The 20,591-nt window shown below is 39.3% G+C and overlaps 1 protein-coding gene across 2 annotated transcripts in view; it reads right to left on the reverse strand.

Moving 5' to 3' along the window:
- The window catches only part of SYNPR (synaptoporin), a 155,575-nt gene that overhangs the window by 18,580 nt on the left and 116,404 nt on the right, over positions 1–20,591 (reverse strand). For both annotated transcript variants that reach the window (XM_034408803.3, XM_060684170.2), the window contains one exon: positions 3,859–3,983. In XM_034408803.3, coding sequence (XP_034264694.1) covers positions 3,859–3,983 — 125 coding nt within the window. The remainder of the gene's footprint in view (positions 1–3,858; positions 3,984–20,591) is intronic.

Raw genomic sequence — 20,591 nt, forward strand, 5'->3', positions numbered from 1 at the left:
CTTCCACAATGCCATGTCACTTCATGGGCCCAACAATGCCATTTTTAAAAAATTAATTTGAGTGCTTTTGTGTCATACGTTTGCCTTAAACTGTTTTGCCTTATTTGAAATCGTCAAGCTGAGGTTGAAAATGAATTGAGGGGAAGAGATGAATGTTGCATCCTGTTGTGCAGAATCTGTAAGAAGGATCCTTCTGAATCTACATTACTCTTCCTTTGGCATTTTCAACTGCTCAATTGCCCTCTCCTATTCAATATGACCTAATATGAGAAAGTAGAACCAACGTTATGAGCATCTCTGTTAGGTAGCAAAACGATAGGCATTGGCGAAACTTGTCGTAATTTAATACTGAGCCATAAAAATCTTAATATTTTATGAAGGCTGACCTCTCCTGCCAAATGTTAACGAAGAAACCAACCAACCAAACACAACAATCCTAAGTTTATGACTGCAATTTATAATGTGAATCTGTATCTGGATGAGAACATTTCATTTGTTGTGCCAGAAGAGAGGGAGGGCTATTCTTTGTTAATATGGGTGAGTCTTTGTGCCTTTTTGATAGGTGGAGAGGTTTAATAGTTTGGGCTGGTGGTTGCAGAACTCTTGTTTCACCCCTAAGTATCTGTTCTGCCTGTCAGCGTTCCAAGAAAACCTCCCATATTAGGCCAGAAGCTTCCATGCTGCCACTACCTTCAACAGAGTTGTCTGCAGCATCCATGTCACTGTGCTGCAAGTTTTATCCATTTTGTATGGGCATTGTGATGTAGGAAGTTAACACCCACCCCTCTCCTAGAAGAATGAAATATTCTATGAAATATTAAAAAGGCAAAATATTATACCACCTTGGATGAGAAAAGGAGAAACATGCTCTTGGAAAGCAGCCCCCCCACCTTTGTTAATAGTCCCAAAAAGACTGGTGCAAACCTATCTACAAGACAAAAGGCTGGGCCAGCTTATCAACAAAACAAAGACCTTTACCCTCAGGACATGATAGGATTAGCCGTCACTCAAGATCCAAACTGGCCATTAAGCCATAATAGGCCAGATAATTGTCCAAAGCCTCTTCATTACATCACCCAACAAGATTCAACCAAGCCTGGAATTCAAGACAACCTACAAAGTTACCCCTGCATGGCCCCATGGGAGTCTGACAACCAATCAGAATACATTTCTTTCACAGGAACAGGAAGCAAGTTCAAAGCCCAAGAGAGGATATAAATCTCTCTTTCTCTCTCTCTCTCTCTTACCCATGTGCTCAATTGCCCAGGACCTCGAACCATGTGGTCCTGTCCACCATTAAACCATCTTTCCAAACAGCCTCCATATTTCCAGTGTCTTCCTCCCCACTTGGAACGGAACCCAGATGAACATTTCTTCCAACAGTGACATCACACATACCTACAAAAGAGTTGGAGCTTTCACTGCAAAATGATGCTGATTTCATCAGATAAAAAAAATTCCATCTGCAGGAGAGCTATTTCCATGTTTGAAGTATATAACTAGCTATTGCAAGAAAAGTTTTTCTCTTTGTTTTTTTGAGTGATGGAATATGGGTTTATGGAAATAATGGAAATATTGGAGTGGTTTTGTCTTACCTGATAAACACATCCCTTGTTTAGAAAGAAAGATTTGCCTTTTGCTGGGATATTCATTAATGAAATTGACATGTTGTGGCTGTAATTATTTATTGTATCACACCACAAGCAGCATATTTTCAAGTGAATTTATACAGAGGTTTTTTTCTTCAAAACTGCACACTATATTAAACTATAGATGGCATAGACTGGCTGATTCAGTTATTCACATTTTAGCTTAAAAACTCAGCGTCAAAAATCTATCATTTTTTTTCACATTTAGGTTCACTTTAGCCTGCTTCTGTGTTAATCTGAGTTTTTAAAAGATGATTTCATTAAAAATATACATATTTTCCAGCATATGCCTAGTTTCCATTTAACAGTCACATTTTGTATGCAGTTTAGCCAACGTTCATAATGTCTATATATTCCTTTTACTCACAGATGCAATGTATGTGGATTTTCTCTGAATGTTCATCTTTTTAAAAGTTACCTTTACACAGTGGTGGGATTCAGCCAGTTCGGTTAACCGGTTGTTAACTTTCTGAGCAGTTTGGTGAACTGGTTGTTGGAAGCAATCATTAGGGCAGAGAACCAGTTGTTAAATTATTTAAATCCCACCACTGCCTTTACATCTCCCCTCTCTGGCTGAGTTATTTAAGCATAGTATGCAGGGCAGGCAGCAGGAAGTGATTGTTCTCACAATAACAAAACATATACACACAAAATCCTGAAAGATTTACACACACACACACGCACACACACACACACAAAATCCTGAAATACTTCATAATGTTCTGAAACCAGTTTAAGAAACATGTTAGCTTGACTAAATCATGGCTTCCTGGTTTGGACATATAAGAAAACAGGACAATCTTCAGTTGCAGTATGGAAAGGAAAGGAACACACAGAATTAAGGTTGTGCAAAGCTTCATCTTCAAAAGAAAAAAAAATGCTTTACAATGTGTGGGGATTTTCTACTTTTCTTGGCTTACTAAACTGTGCTGTGTACATCTGAATCAGAAAATATATGGCTGACTTTCAAGCTTTTAAAAAAAAAAAAAAAAAAAAAACTCCCAAAAAAGCATTTTTTAAAAATAGTACAAGAGCTTTCATCCCTCCAAAGAATTTCTTTGGTAAAACACGTTCATGAAAATGACCTGCTTGGAAAGGCATCAAATTATACATTCGCATAATTTTCAGAGCCTTTTTCATGAATTTCAAAAAAGTGAGATATAAAAATCTGCAGAGAATAGCAAAGCCAGCAGGAAAAGAAAATCTGTAATAAAGACCCACTACAAATTTGCAGAGCATAAGTCTACCATAAATATCCCTACCAAAAATTCATGAGTTTGCTAACTGCTCACATACAATTAGTGAATATCATTACTATCCAATAAAAACACAAGTGGAATTTAAAAGCAAAACAGCAAATGATAAATTATGGAAAGAGGGTTTTTTTTTTACAGAGAGTTGGTAGTACTCTTTAAAACAAGCAATTCTATGAATTAATTCTATACTATTAATTCTGTGACAAGGTATTGAATCTCTTTTCTTCAGATATTTTATTATAGTTTGAAACATAGAAGACAGCTTATGATTATCCTTAGAATATCCATCCTGCCCCATTTTATGTTGAAACTGCCAATAGAGGTATTATGTGTTACAACCAGTGGGTTTAAAATATTTAATACTTTGGCACAATTCTACTTCACTTGGGCTTATCCTATGAACTAGGCCTACAATATATATTAGTAGTCATATTAGAGTGCAAAAAAAAATGTTCTAGGATTCCGTTTTTTTCAGTCTTTATAAAGCTGAACCTCTGAATCTTTTTTTTTTTAAATTAATGCTTTCAAAAGGATTGAGCAGGGAAGTTGATTTAATTGCTTTTGCGTGTAATACTAAACGAGTGATAGATAATTTTCTTGGCACAGACTGAATTATGAGAACATACTTTGGAGTTATTACAAATGGCTGCCACGATGGACATGACCAATCACAAAACATCAATTTATCTAAGTATAACCATACCTATTTCTGAAATGTCAGGAAATAGTTACTATCATAGGGTCACCATACTGTATGGCAAAAATCTAGCTAACCACCAGATGGCACCAAAATTACCTTTTTAAAATCTCTTTGCTGCCACCTATTGGTTGTCCATGCCTTTTCAGCCTAGATACAGGAGTCCTACAATGTAAGTAGTCCGTGGTAGTCTTTTCTGCTGTCGCCTACAATTTAAACTTTGACATGCCGGTGTCAAAGAATAACAATGTCTTACCTGAAGGGATAGGCAAAGGCTATGTCAATGCTGCGGTCGCTCTGTGTCCTGTTTGCGCAGTCCACGCTGAGCCGCAGTCCTCCAGAATAGCCACCACATGTTGCAAATGCAAAGACTGCAAAAAGCTGTGAAAAGATAATAATTCACCAAAGTGAATTCAGCAACTTGTACATAGTTATGATAACAGAAGCAACAGTGACTCTCAGAGGAGGAAGTGGACAGGTTCTTAACAGGAGTAAGAGAAAACTGTTTTCAGTAATACATTGATTATTATTTCTAATTTCTTTGAAGTGACAAGCAAGCATGTGAAATTCTAATAGGAACTGGCTCAGACTGGCCAGAGGCAAAAATTCCCCCCAAAGTTGCACTTTAAGAAACTCATTATAAAGCAACAGCCACCCACTCACACACACCTTCTGAATATTCAATTGGTCACTAACAAGATCATGCTAAGAATATTATGGAATGCTGTGAACACAATCCATATATAGTTGCTGGGCATGCTCTCTAGGTATTTGTTGACAAATTATGCTAGCTAATTGAAGAACAGATTCCAAACCCATTATGTTTGAATTGTATATAAAGTAACTTCTTTTGCTAAGGTTCTTTCCAAGTTGTACCTGTGGGAGCCTATCCTTTACTTATGCACAGATAAATCTACCTTCCGGATGGAATCGTATTTTGTCCAAGAGGACACCAGGCTAAAGAACCTTATTGTTGTTTACAGCTAGCGTTCTTACTGTAGTTTAGACTTGCTAACTTTTGGCTTATGCCAATTTTATATCAGGAGACTATGGTTTGGTCTTGCAGATCAGTTTGAGATTTCCAAATCACATCTGGAGGTGTCAAATTGGATTAATGTCAATTACTGTCTTAGGTTACCAGGAATTGTGAACAGGAGCTTGCAGGTATTAATAATGCTAAAGCAGATTTATTGGCACAAAGATACTTATTTCTGCATTTCTTTAGTTATATAATCTTTCCTGAGGGTTTATGCTAATTAGCAAAAGTAAAAAAAAAAGAAAGAAGTTAAGCTGATTTTGTCAAATTATTTTCTTTACTGGTTTCACTCTTCGTTTACTGTACCTGCCGGTCTTCATGGGCTAAATCTTATTAAATTCTCTTCTTAAGAATGCTAACTCCTGTAATATTGCACACATTTTTTTAAAAAAAAATATTTGGGAAATATCAGTGGTGTCTGATTTGGGAAATCAGACACCACTGATGTGTGTTTTTAATCAGGAGATAGGAGACATGTTTTAACAAGCTACCTCAGAGTGAGTCATTTAGAATTGCAAGCAAGCTAAAAAAAGTAATTTTGTTATACACTATTAGTATCATTAGATTAAAAAAAAAGGAATGCAGAATGTTATTTCAAATCAGGTTAAATTGCCTGTTCACACAAACCACTTTTTAAAACAAATTTTGTTGATGGCTGAATTTTACCAGACTTCCCCCCCCCCCTGCATATCATATAAGCCTTATTATCTATGATCAACTTTTTAAAAACATTTTTTTAAGTTTATAGCACATTCTATACGCAGCTCTTTGGAAGTTCTATTTCGTGTCTAAAAATAACCAGCAGAAACAGAATCATAATTAGATTTATTTATTGACATATTGTTATGTTGTTTTGTTTTACAAGAAATCCTAATGTATTTTTCTTTCTGAAAATATTCCCTTGAATCACAGATACATTCTGCCAGTAGCAGAGACTCAATTGTTCTTTTATGAAATGCAGGTCACTGAGCTTTCCTCAATTTGGCTCTTCTAGATATGTTAGGTATCAATTTTTGGATTTCATAATTATCTTAACTAGAGTTAAAGCCAAATGGTTATCAAATATGGGAATTAAATTCAACATGTCTGGAGGATCCTGAAGAACCTCCAGATCCTTTAATATAACAGTCACTCAGGTTTTTGACAGAACATGCCAACAAGATGTGCTTCCTGTGGTTGGAGACTGGAGTGTTAGAAATACATAAAAGGAGAACAAAGTTGGATTGTATAGCCTAGAAAAAGAAGTAGAAGAATGATCTGTCTGCCAGTCCAATAATTTAATTGCTAATAGTCTTCATACAGGTTCTGGAGAACTGGTAGCAGAAATTTTGAGTAGTTTGGAAAACCGGTAGTGGAAATTTTGAGTAGTTTGGAGAACTGGCAAATACCACCTCTGGCTGGCCCCAGAATGGGGAGGGAATGGAGATTTTGTAGTATCCTTTCCCTGGAGTGGGGTGGGAATGGAGATTTTGCAGTATCCTTCCCCCACCATGCCCTCCAAGCCACACCACGCCCACAGAACCGGTAGTTAAAAAATTTGAATTTCACCACTGCTTCAAACCACCAACATGATACCTTGATACATGGTCATCACCAGATAAAATATACAGAAATTAAACTGACTATATTATTGATGCAACAAGATGGAAAAGCTCATTTATAACAGCAAAGAGGGGGCCAGGGTCCGACTGTGGTTCAGATTATGAACTGTTCATGTGCAAATTCCAAATCAAGATAAAATGGAAGAAGAAAGCCAACTACTTTCCATGTTACGGTCTTGAGCAAATACCATGTTTAAAGACAACATCAGGAATCACTCTGAAATCCACATGGATAGTGTACCAGAGGAACCATGGGATGAAATCAAAATGTTAAAGATGAAAGTGGAAGGAGACCACCAAAGGTTAAAAAAACAAGAACAAAGTAAACTGGATGTAAAAACGAATAGTAGAAATTGCCAAGAAAAAAAGAGAAGCCAAACCCAAGAGAAGTAAATACCCCAGGGAGGAACATAACAAAGAATAACCTCTTACAAGAGCTAAGAAGTAGTATTTCATTGCAAAGACATTGAAGATGGAAGCAGACATAAAAAACAAGGAAAACCTTTCAACAAAAATATATCCAAACTCAGAAGGAGCTTCCAACTTCAGATTGGTATGTTAATGGACACCAATGGACAGAGTAACTGATTCAAACCAAGATGGAAGGAACATATTGAATTCTGGGCAATAGAGAATTCATAATCCCATTTGGAGACAGGCAACAAAGTGTCTTCTTTGGCATGTAGGACTACAGGAATCACTACACTTTCAACCAAAATAATGCAAAGGCACCAAAGTTAGCAATGTCATGGATTATATATAGTAACTCCAGAAATATTTCATAGGAATGATAAAAGAAAGTCATTAAATAATACTATGAATTTTGCAGGCAGAGTGTAACATCTGATTCATGTGGCCCTTTCTAGGGCTACTCCAACACTTTACATTCTTTTCTATCTATGGGACTATAGATCAGTGGCCCCCAACTTTTTGGGCACCAGAAGTGATGTGATTTTGCGAGCTGCCTGCATCCCATGGATGGGGCTTCGCTTGTTTTGTGCAGCCCATTTTCTGCCATGCTGAAGCCCGGTGCCAGTCCATGGACCAGGGGTTGAGGACCCCTGCTATAGATTACCTGATTAGATATGCTAACACATGTATGGTAGATGGGCTCTAACCCACTCTAATTAGATATACCGTGTTTCCCCAAAAATAAGACCCTGTCTTATATTTTTTTTGAACCCCGAAATAAGTGCTTGGCCTTATTTTCGGGGAGGTCTTATTATTTTGGGGCTCATGGAGGAAACCAGAGGAAATGGCAGAGACCAGCTGCGCATGCGGTTAAATATTTTCAGGGAGGATTTTTTTTTTCAGGGTGGGGAGGCTTATTTTAGTGCATGGGCTCAAAAGCCCGATTGGGCTTATTATCAGGGGATGTCTTATTTTAGGGGAAACAGGGTGCTAATGTCATGTAAGGTAGATGGGCTCAATCGCAGCAATTGTGCCTTCTTGGAAGACTTAAAGATGAGTTGGAGCAGAGAATCCTGGAGAAAGTTTGTGTGGTTGCTAGGAGTCAACACCAACTTGACGGGCCTCCATTAAAACATTATTGCAATAATAATAATAATAATAATAATAATAATAATAATAATAATAATAATAATAATAAAAAAAAAACTAGTGAAAACACATCAGCTTTACTTATTGTTCTCTATACAAAATCTTGGCAGATTTGAATGGCAGACATTCAGATTAATTTCATTCATAAAGAGCCTTGTGACACTGTGAAAACTAACCATTTTATTGTGACAACTTTCTTTCGCTGCAGTGAGATCAAGGATGCTGCTCATTCCTTTTAAGTCATGCACTTTGTTGGATTGATTATGTGCTGTCAAGTTGGTGTTGGCTCTTAGTGACCACCTAGATATTCTCCTTGACAATCTGCCCCTAACCTGGTCCTTCAGGTCTTCAAAAGGTGCACCCATCACCATTTTAACTGAGTCATCTATCTTGCTGCTGCTTGTCCTCTTCTTCTCCTTTCTTTCAGCTAAAAACTCAGAGAAAGGAGTAGAAAACAAATTGGCATCTTAGCATATATTTACATTTTCTATATATTTACAACAACGTCCTTCTGCTGCAATTTGCATTTTGTTTTATCTTTTATGTATCTGTGCTGTTCTTGACATACTTGCAAGATGCATCACATTGTGTCCCTCAAGATTACAGTCTACTGAATTCTACTTTTCAGCTTTATTTAGTTCTGTACTCAAGGAGGAACTGCCAATTATAGTCCTACAAAGCTAAAAGACCCAAGATTACATGTACTAAAACTGCAACACAGATTCCATATCAAACCTTGCATTCTATCCACACTCCACCTTTAGAATCTCTATTTTTACAGGAACTTGGCAAGTTTTCATCTTTCTTTTTTCAAGTTATTTCTATCTTGCATAAGGTCTTTCCTATCATTCCCTTTCAGTCACAGGGTTTGGACTTCTGTTTCTTCAGTTTAACATTTTTATTGGGACATAAAATAAAATAAGATACAAAATAGGAAAGTAAATAGGTAAACGGTGGGGAGGAAAAGGGGGAAGAGAAGTGAGGGAGGATAAGAAAGAAAAAAAAACTTTGACTTCTGATTCTCTCTGTTGCAGTAAAATAAGGCATTAACATCAAATAACAACTTTTTGTTTTTTCATAATGATATGAACAAGCCATTTCTAAAAAGATCTATCAATCTAATCGGTAAAACCCAAAATCAAAGTTTGGACTTCTGTTTCTTGAACTGTCATTCAAGTCCATGGCAAAGGATGGGTTGGTCCTTACTTCTGTCATAAATATAACGAAGTACATAAATGAGCAGAGCCTGAAAGTGATTGGGAGCATTGTACACTTAATTAAAAATACATAAAACAGTCAAAATTAAAACTAACTATTAACTCCTTTTATCAGTAATCTAACATTTTGTTCTACAAGGTATGGTTGTCACAACTAGGTAGCCATATAATTCCATTGTATTGAGAACAATACTGTAATCAGACTGAAATTCTTGTTGTTTTGTTAATGATTTTTTAAAAAAATGTTTCAAGGCCTGATACCGTAGGAGTAATTGGTAGGCTATAAAGCAGGGGCCTCCAACCTTGGCAACTTTAAGACTTGTGGACTTCAACTCCCAGAATTCCTCAGCCAGCAACAAGTCTTAAAGCAAAGCTGGCTGAGGAATTCTGGGAGTTGAAGTCCACAAATCTTAAAAGTTGCCAAGTCTAAGCAATTTTTAGTCTTTTAGGCTGTGTAGGTTTGGATGGGGAGGAATCTGTTCCAACCCAACCCTAGCAAGAGTGAGTGGTTCTGGAATCCCCCTGGTTCCGGTGAGATATAATCTGTGACTCTTGCAAGGGTTGCACTCCCTTGGATAGAACCAGGGGTGGGATTCTACCGGTTCGGACTGGTTCGGGTGAACTGATAGCTCCGACTATCAGATGGGCCCATCCACCTGCCCCTGCGTTTTACTGACCTATATCTTCTCAGCAGATTCACGCTGCAGAGTGGATTGCTGCACCTCAGCTGTGTTACTCCCCAGCAGTAACGCGGAAGATAAATTTTCATAAAACTGCACACGCGCGCATGAAGCGCAATCACGAACTGGTCATTAAACCGGCAGGATCACACCACTGGATAGAAGTGGTACACAATTCGAGGACTTTCCTGCACTTGTAGCTCTGGCTTGAACAAAGCTAAGGAGAACTTTTGCATGGACTCATCATGCATGTTAATTGTGCCCATTCCTGTCCCAGAGGGTATCTGCCTGTGCCACCAAGTCAGAAGGAGTGGGCATGTTTCAGGTTCCTTCTGTTCAATGTTACCATCTACTAAGAGGCAGCATGCCTTCTCACATAGCAGCTTCCCCCAGAGACCTGGCAGGCATTCAAAAAAAAGTTGAAGTCTTGGTTTCTCCTAGTATTCTCCTTTACTGGAGCCCAGTAAAGTTCTTTGGAGATGTGTTAGCCATTTGAGGTAGTCAAGACAAGTAGTTTTCCCAGACATACTATATTGTAAACTTACCTTAACAGAATCTTGCAACTCTGAAAGTACATCTCTCACTTTTGTAATCCAAGAAACTAGGAATGAGATATTCCCCCATTCCTTCTGCAGAAGGTCAGCTGCCTCTTATCTAGTCTGTGACTCTTCCTCCTGTCTCCCAAGATCATCCCCACATATCAATATAGGATGTGGGAGGATGTGCTATGTCTATGACCAGAGATTGCATTTAACATTTTCTCCATCTGTCTTCAAAAGACTAAGTCAATGGACTATTTTGTAGCTTGATAAAAATTATTGTCTCTATTATTAGACTTCCAATGTTTACCTTATTTATCAAATTTAGAAACTATCCCTCATAGCCTCCTCTGGGCAGTGTACAAATAAACCTCAGGTCAACATTCAGTCTGATTTATGCTATGTAGCATTTTGATGGCATTGCAATTTTTTAAAATTTTTGTACAAACAATAGAAACAACAAAATAAATTGGCTTCTATTAGAACACTAATACGACACTAGAACTAATTTGGCATTCTTGTATAGTAGGTCAAAATTGAAGTACATAAGTGATTTAAGAAAACATGCCATGGCTCAAACTTTATAGATTTATTTGCTTGTTAAAATCAGGCAGATTCATGCAGAAAATATCAATAGCTTCTCATATTTTGTCTTGCTGAGCCCGTATGTGAGAATGTGAAATGGGAGATTATCCTATATTTGTCTGCAATATTATTAATGGAATGATGTCATAAAAAGGTGCCTATCAGTGTAAATAACATCAAGCTAAAAGGACCAACATTCAGTCAATAAATGGTTGTTTCTTTATGTCTATATTATGGTTTTGAGTAAGCAGGTTAATGATTAATAAAATATGGATTGATCTTAATAAGAATGTTTAAACATTCAGAAAGTTTTGCTTTGTTTAGAAAAACAATTATATTCAAGTAATTATATAATCTTTGATGTAATCTTTGATGTAATATAATATTTGATCTAATCTTTATTGCTTTGCTTTAGTAGACCAAAAATGCACCCTGTCTAGGAATATATATATAAATATACCAAGCAGACACATATTCTAGACAGAGTGGACCAAAGTAAGCAATGTTGTTGAACTTGTATCTCTCGTTAAATTTGCTGGTAGTGAACTTGAAAAGGTGCAAGACCATCAGTTAGCAGAGTTCTTCAACAGTCACCAAAAAAAGTAATTAAAGGTAGATTAGACACTGCTGAATGAAGACTATTTTAGCGTTAAGTCCAGTTGCCTTTTGAAAAGCACCTTTGGGACAACCATGACCTGGATGATTGAGAATCTCCATATACACTCAGCATTGCAGATATCCAGAAAACTTTTGTACCACCTTTCTCAGAGAAAATACCTAATACTGCAAGCTGGGCTTCTTAATTGCTAATGATGTGCATTGAACTTAGTCATTGATCAACTTAGCAATACATCTACAATATATAATTGGATCAGGGGTGAAATCCAGCAGGTTCTCGAAAACTGGTAGTGGAAATTTTGAGCAGTTCGGAGAACCAGTAGCAGAAATTTTGAGCAGTTCGGAGAACCAGTAGCAGAAATTTTGAGTAGTTTGGAGAACCGGCAAATACTACTTCTGGTTGGCCCCAGAGTGGGGAGGGAATGGGGATTTTGCAGTATCCTTCCCCTGGAGTGAGGTGGGACTGGAGATATTGCAATATTCCCCTGGAGTGGGGAGGGAATGAAAATTTTGCAGTATCCTTCCCCTGCGATGCCCACCAAGCCACACTTGGCCCACCAAGCCACGCCCACAGAGCCGGTAGTAAAAAACTGTGGATTTCACTGAATTGGATTGAGGATTTTTGCTAATGCATCATTCTGACTACAGAAAAAGAAATAAAAGACGAGGCTGAAGAGAAAAATATAAATGGATTACTGTTACACTGGTATAATTGAAATTGTTTCTTTATTTTAAACGACAGGTCTCAAAACTCAAATGATCATAAGGGCTGCATGAGGACCAGTTCATTTGTCTGATGGCTGCAACTGTGAAGCTTTTTTGGACCTTCTAGAAACGTAAGTCTATAGCAGGGGTTCCCAAACCCAGTCTGGGCTGCATAAACAGGGATGCCCCCTCTGTGGGATGCAGGCAGAACACGAAACCATACCCCTTCTGGCCCACGGAAAAACCTCTCTCCACAGAACTGGTCCCTGGTGTCCAGAAGATTGGGGGGCCACTGATCTATAACATGAGTGTCAAACTCGTGACGTCATGTTGCCGACACGTGATGTTTTGTGATGTTTTCCCCATTTGCAGAGCTGGGGTGGACGTGGCCTGCGCATGACTCATCCAGTCTGCAGGCTGCCAGTTCGACACTCCTGATCTATAGTGAGTTAAAAAAAAGAAAAAGAAAACGAATAATATCATGATATCCCATAACAGAATAAGCGAACCCCGCACCCTATGCCTGAAGAGAAAAGTTTCTAATCAGTGTGTGCTACCTGTTCTAATATATGCCAGTGGAACATGGACACTAACCTCACAATTGATACAAAAAGTACGATTGATGCCAAGAGCCAGGGAAAGATACATGCTTGGCATTACAAGATAAGATAGAAAAACCTGCACATGGCTTAGAGAACAAAAAAAATAATAATAATTATATGATACAATCAAGAGAGTAAAAGAATTGAAATGGAAATGAGCTGGTCACATAGTAAGAAGAACTGATGGCAGATGGACCAAGGCAGTCATAGAATGGATCTCACTTGATTAAAAAGCATCCACGAAAGAGTCCTAAAACAAGATGGATCGGTGACATCAGCAAGTATTGCAGGTCCAATTGGCAAAAGAAAGCTCAGGACCGTATTGGTTGGAAACATGTGGAAGAGGCCTTCATCCCGAGTGGATAGACAATGGCTAAGATGATGATGATGATCCCATAAGACATGAATACCATGAAAGAGTCCACAGTAATAACTGCATAGTTATGGTTGGAGATATATACATGCGTGTGTGTGTTTGAGGGGTGGGTTCTACTTACCTTTACTACCGGTTTGTAATGGAGCTGCACACCCTTCTGTGCATGACGTCGGGGTCAGTGGGCGGAGACTCCCGTCGGTTTTACTACCGGTTCTTGTGAACCGGTCCGAACCGGGGGCAACCCACCACTGGTGTGTGTGTGTGAGAGAGAGAGGGAGGGAGGGAGAGAGATAAAGGGAGAGGGACGGAGGGAGAGAGAGAAAAAAAAAGAGAGAGAGAGAGAGAGAGAGGAAGAGAGAGGGAGAGAGAGACTGACTTATTGTAATGAAGAAGCCTGGAAATATCAGGCAGAAGTTCTTCACTCCATTTTACCACAACTGGATCTGGGCTATTGCAATGTTATCCTTCCCATGCTTGAGATGCTCCAAGAAAGGGAAGCAATAAGGCCGCAATAGCCTTGACATTGCTATGGCAGCAACCATTTTAGCCTACCACCCTGTGAGTTTGATGCAGCTGGGAAGCAGATTCCCTCCCAGCTATTTTGGATGCACTTAGCTTCACCTCCCTTTGCTGAATAATGAAGATCACTGTGGCTAATAGCAGTGGGAGAGAACCATCTTTGTCAAGATCAGTGGGAGGGGGGATTTCTGTGGGCATATGCAACTCGCCTCTTGGGACAAAACCCAACAATAATGTTGAAATTAATATGCTAATGAATAGCAGAAAAAGTCTCAATTTGTTGGGATTAGGGTCTATTTGCCAGAAGCATGCACACAGGTGATGCTAAAGAAACATAACTATTCTAAGAGATTATCAACTTCAATGACAGGAATGAAGTGGTTTATGCTTTGGTTACAGGAAATAAGTTTAGTAAAAAGGGAACTGCTGCAGCACAAGCTTTTCCCTCATAGCTCCAAAGATATTAAAAATGCTGTTCCTTACAGAAGTCCGTTATATGCCCTGTTTCCTGTTAGTGATGCTGTCCATTGTGGCTGTGCCTCCTAAAATATTTTCTAGGAACTGTAATAAGAGTGATAGGGAAATGAAAGGTGTTTTGGATCCTCCTCATATCATCTGTAGCTTCTGATATTTTACAAGAAGATGCTGCTGCAATTGTTATTACAGCATCTAATATTAAGAAGAATTCTTAAAATTTCCCAGTCTGGTGTTCTTTATATGTATTGGAATTCATGATCATGACGATGATCATGAGGAAGAAGAATTATGGAAACTGGTCCAACACATCTAAAGGGCATCAGATTGGACAAGATTGATCTAGATCAGTATTTTTCAAACTTGGCATCTTTTAAGATGTGTGGCTGGGGAATTCTGAGAGCTGAAATCCACAAATCTTAAAGTTCCCAAGCTTGAAAAATATTGGTTTAAATTAAGGGATGGCCATATGCAGTCTTAATGTGTGATTTATTACTTGTCATTTATGTAAATTAATTTTGCTCAACTCCAGTGGGTGCTTGGCGATGCACAAAACTAAAAAAAGACATAAAAATGCTCAAATGCACACTGGAAACATGGAGACTGCTTGGAAAGATGGTTTAATGGTGGACAGGACCACATGGGTTTTTTGGGTCCTGGGAAAAAAAGAGTGCATGGGTGAGAGAGAGGAATATATTTATACACTCTTGGACCCTGCCTTAGAGTTTCCTGTTCCTGTACAAGAAATGTATCCCATTGGCTGTCAGACTCCCAGAGGGCGGGGGTCTTAGCTAACTTTGTAGACTGTCTGTGTTCCAGGCTTGGTTGATGATATAATGAAAGGGCTTTGGGCAATTCCTATTATGGCTTAATGGCTTTGCCCTGGTTTGGATCTTGAGTGAGGGCTAATCCTATCTTGTCCTGATGGCCATGTTTTTTTTGTTGTAGATAACCTGGCCCAGCCTTTGTCTTGTAGATAGGTTGGCACCAAAATATCTGGTGGGGAGGGGGGCAAGGAGCTGAGGCTCTAAATTTGTCTTTAGAAACATGTTTCTCCTTTAGGAAAAATATAATATGCTGCCTTTTTAATATTTCCTAGGATATTTCATTTTCCTAGGAGAGGAATACATAACTTCCTACAATACATATAAACTCAAGTTGATAAACATTTCTCAGTATGTAAGCTTGGTGGGTTTCCTGTCCGAACTCCTGGAGATGTAAATAGCACTAAAATAGATTGAAACAATGACACATTTCTATGCAGGTCCAGGTACAAATGAGTCCTTGTATTAATAGTTTTTAAGAAAAATAGTTCTGACTTTTCTTTTTTTTCCTAACATGATTATTTTCTGAACAAAATAGCTCAGTAGGAACATTCAGTTACAGTATGCATTATGCTGTGCTACAGTCCAAGAACATTGTTATGTATAATTATCTGTTTATTTTGGGAGCTTAAGATTCCTTGAACTTGTACCAGCGAGGTAATCTAAAGCCACTTAGTCTGTGTGAAGGTTAAGCTTTAGAAAGGCAATTTGTAGGTTACATAAGGCAAGCAAACAAAAAGACCTGGCAACCTGTGTATTTTTTTCCCCCCTCTCTTAAAGTATTCTTGCAAAACTCCTTTAACAGCAGAGGCTCTAATTTAGTACTTCACGTTGTAAGATGAAAACCACTTAATATCAAATTTAAACTGATGGATGATGGCATGAGCATTGTAAGTATTTTTAAGAGAGGAACCATCTTGTTCTAATCATTTTACTAGCATAATCGTTTAATTCCAGAGAGAGACAATGTTCCATCTTTTCTTTTGAAGAACATTGTTATCTACTTCAACAACCATTGATTAGTTTAAAAAAACCTATCCTCGCTCTCCAACACATCATTTAGTTTAACCACATAATGGAATACTGATCTTCTCCCTCATTATATTTTAATACAAATAGAATAGAACCCAATTGTATTCTAATCTAAAGGACTGCAATATTTGCTGATTTTTTTTTTTTTTTTTTTGTGGGTAGTGGATAAAATTTCTTTCTGCTGTATAAAGCTTGGAAAGCTGATATCTTTTCCCGCAAATTCACAATTGGAGCCAACTGAGATTGTAGTTAAGCTGGTGGCCAGATCCTACAACTTCTGTAATGCCTTATAATCCACTCTTCCTATTCATCTACAGTATGGGTGTCAAACTCGCGGCGACATGTTGCTGTCAGGTGATGCATCATGAAGTTTTTCCCCTTCGCGGAACTGGGGTGGGCGTGGCCTGTGTGTGATGCCCATTTTATGATCTACCTTGTCACAGTTGTTAAGTGAACCACTGCAGTTGTTAAGTCAGTAACACGGTTGTTAAGTGAATCTTGCTTCCCCACTGACTTTGTCAAAAGGTTGCAAAAGGTGTGTTATGTTCTGTTAGCCGCCGGCCCCTCGAGCAGCCAAATCAGATGAGGAGGTGGTGCGTGAGTCAGGCAAGGCAACCTGAGAGCTCAGAGGGGGAAGAGGGAATGGAACTGTCAGAGAGAGAGACAGAGGAGGAGCCTGGGCTGTCCATCAGCCCTCAGATGGAAAGTCAACAGGTCTGGAGGGGCTGATGAGGAAGAGGAGGAACAGCTGGGACCAGTGCCTGACACGCAGATGTGCAGAAGGCAGAGGAGAGGAGAGCAGTGGAAAAATATGGGCCAGTCCTTGGGACAAAAGAGCCACCCCTGCTAGCAAAGTCCCACCCTAACTCTGGGGATAAAAGGTAGAGGGAGGAGATGAATAGGTGTGGCAGACGACTTCTAATAAAGGAAACATTTAGTTAACTACAGAGGGTGTGTTGTGTTTGGGAGCCGGGTCAGAACAAGCTGATTACATGACCCCGGGACATTGCAACCGTCATAAATGAATTGGGGTGAAGATATTGTTAAGATACTGTTGCCTGCACCCAACCACCTAAAAACTATATGCATATGTACCAACAATCAAAATGGCTGATTTTGTTTTGAGATCATTCAACAGGTTGTACATCACTGTGGGTAAGCACTACAATTTTCAATGCTTAGAAATATCCCAGTGGTAAAATAATTTCATTTGTGTCACTGCCAATATGATGCTTCCATGATCAATATGACCTAAGGAGCTTGCTGAATATTTACAATGCAATATGTGAAAAATAAATGCTTTCACATGAATATTATATCAACCTTGATTCTTATTAAAATACTCTATGACTCTAAGTTGTTAGATAAGTGAGCTTGGAATAATGTCACAATGAGTTCAGTTTTGTGGAGATATTCTTATATCAAATATGCTACTAATCAAGATTTAGTAGACAACACAGAATCAAATACAAAAGATCTCATACTACTTACCTGCCATAAATGATTGATCTTCTCCACACTATATTAATTTCCACATCCTCCAGAGACAGAAGTAATATATGTAGTCTTCAAGATTAATTTTATTCAAGACTATTCAGTTCTAGTAATGTATATAATGATAAACAACACATTTTTCCAAAAGAGAATATGGAAGAATAACTTGTAGGTAAAACACTAGAAGACAATATGAGCTAACAACGTGCAGTGGCAGCCAAAAAAGCCAATGCAATCTTAAATTGCATTAAAAGAGGGATTCAATCAAGATCAAGGGAGGTACTAATACCACTCTATAAAGCCTTAGTAAGACCACACCTATAATACTGAATCTAGTTTTGGTCACCACACTATAAAAAAGATGCTGAGATTCTAGAAATAGTGCAGAGAAGAGCAACAAACATGATTAGGGGACTGGAGGATAAAACTAAGAAGAACGGTTATAGGAACTAGGCATGGTTAGTGTAGTGAAGAGAAGGACCAGGGGAGACATGATAGCAGTGTTCCAATATTTGAGGGGCTGCCACAGAGAGGAGGGGGGGTCAACCTATTTTCCGAAGCACTTGAAGGCCAGACAAGGAATAATGGATGGAAACGGATCAAGGAGAGATTCAACCTAGAAATAAGGAGGAATTTTCTGACAGTCAGAACAATCAACCAATGGAACAGCTTGCCTTCAGAAGTTGTGGGAGCTTCATCACTGGAGTCTCTTTCAAGAAGAGACTGGACTGCTATCTGTCAGAAATGGTGTAGGGTCTCCTGCTTGGGTGGGAGGTTGGACTAGATGACCTACAAGGTCCCTTCCAACTCTGTTAATCTGTTACTAAGTTCCTTGAGTCGACACAATCAGATTTGGGTTTCTGGACCTTGCAACCTCCATGATTAACTAACTTCTGGGAAAGGGAACTGCTTGCTGTCCCACTCTTTTAATAGATCAGGCAAGCTTCCTTTTCTTCAGACTTCAGCAGAGCACCTTTTCACTCAGGTCTATAAACTTGAAATCTCCTGGTGATTTCTGCCCAAATAATAAAAAGCCCTGATCCTGCTTAGCTTCCAAGGATGGGCTCTTCAGGACATGATTAAAAAAAAGAAGAAGAAGTCAAGATAGCAATTGCAATCATATCAATGAAAGCTCCACCTGTGCATGTGGAGTGATATGAGTGTGATATACAAAATATACAAAAACTGCACTTGAACTTTAATTTAATAGCAAGAATCTTGGTGGCACAGCAGACTAAAGCACTGTTAAGTAACACCAGCTGCCTGCAATTACTGCAAGTTCAAATCTCACCAGGCTCAAGGTTGACTCAGCCTTCCATCCTTTCGAGGTAGGTAAAATGAGGACCCGGTTTGTGGGGGCAATAAGCTGACTTTGTATAAAAAAGAACATCGCTTGGGGGGGAGGGGAAAGCCCTACTAAGCAGGTATATACAAAAGTATAAAGGCTATTGCTTAACGCATTGTAAGCCGCCCTGAGTCTCCGGAAAAGGGCGGCATATAAATTGAACCAATAAATAAAATAAATAAATAAATTGCATAATTACAGCTTGGTCTTCTTTTTTTTTAACTACATCTCGGACATCCCAATGTTCCCAAACAAAGCAAACATAAGCCTAATGTTCTCACATTTTATACATCAGAAAATACAGAGAACAAAAATTATTGGAAAATACAAGATTTTAGCAAGAAAATATGACAGCTCCATTATCTGTAGTGGAGTCTAAAAAATGAAGCACAGAACAAACATAAAGAAGGAAAATATTTCATAATTGCAGCTGATGATATAACATACTTATTATTGCAGTGTTTTCATCATGTTATCTAAACTGCTCCTTGACAATCTTCAATTAAGCCACATTAATTTTGAATTTAAAAACTTCATTATCACCACCATTATCTAGACACTGTGCCAGTAAATATTATAGTCTATTTTAATAACTTCCCGTTAGTTTTATGAAGAAACTGCCTTTGTGAGTTTGATACAAATTTCCTTATGCTTTTATCTTATTTGTATTCCTCTGTGCAATAAATTTGGTATCATCTTTGTGATCCACCATCTCTCTCTCTCTGATATTTTTCTATACCTGTAATAAGAAATGGGAGATTAGCATAGCTGCTATTTTCCAACCTGTAAAAATTCTATGAAAGATGATTCCTCATAATCAATCAATCAGAATAGAGCTGGAAGGGACGTTGGAGGTCTTCTAGTCCAACCCTATACCAGGGGTGTCAAACTCAATTTCATTGAGGACTGCATCAGCATTGTGGTTGCCCTCGGGAGGCAACCACAATGCTGAGGGTGGGCGTGGCTGGGTGTACGCGTGGCCCCTGCCACCAAACCTCATTCTCCAGCAAGTCTGCCGCCAGCCCCCTACCCACTTGTGAAGACCCCAGCAAATGAGAAAGGCAGGGAGCCCCCGTCCCCAAGAGGTAGCTGGGACTCTGCAGCCCGCACAACGCAGCTGAGTGATGAAATGCTACCAGTTCGCACCGGTTCAGGCGAACCGGTAGTAACAAAAAGCTACCGATTCCTCATCAGCTGTACCACGTGATTTAAAATCGCTAGAAAGCAGAAAATCCTGCTTTCTAGTGAATCTAAATTGCGTGGCACAGCTGATTCCCCCACCCTTGCTGCTCTACTTACCTTCCCAAGCCTCCTTTCGGTGCATACTGTGCATGTGGGCGTGAGCTGCACACGTTTGGTGCGCGGCATGCATGCATGGCCAGAGAACCGGTAGCAAACCGGTTCAGATTTCACCACTAGTCCAAGCCCCATGACCACAGGGCTGAGGCTCCAAGAGCAGGCAGAGGCATGCGATCCAGCTTGCCAAATGTGCCAGGCAGCCTCGTAGCCTGCCAGATGCACCGGGCTTCTGCGCGGCCACCTGCTATGTCCCAGCTATGGTGGTTGTGAGCGAAGACAGATAGTAGGGTTGCGGTGAGGCAGCCCAGCTGTTGCTGTCACTGCCACGCTGCAACCCCTGCGTACTAGGTCCCCTCCTTCAAACCTCATCCTCCAGGGAGCATGCCCCCCACCCTCCCCCAATGGCCCTGGTGATGGGAAGGATGGAGAGCAGGCCACACACATGCTCACTGCCTCCTGAGCGTGCGCCCAGGGGGTGGGGCA

The sequence above is a fragment of the Pantherophis guttatus genome, chromosome 2 (genome assembly GCF_059756535.1).
Source record: "Pantherophis guttatus breed Tessera chromosome 2, ASM5975653v1, whole genome shotgun sequence".
Lineage (NCBI taxonomy): Eukaryota > Metazoa > Chordata > Lepidosauria > Squamata > Colubridae > Pantherophis > Pantherophis guttatus.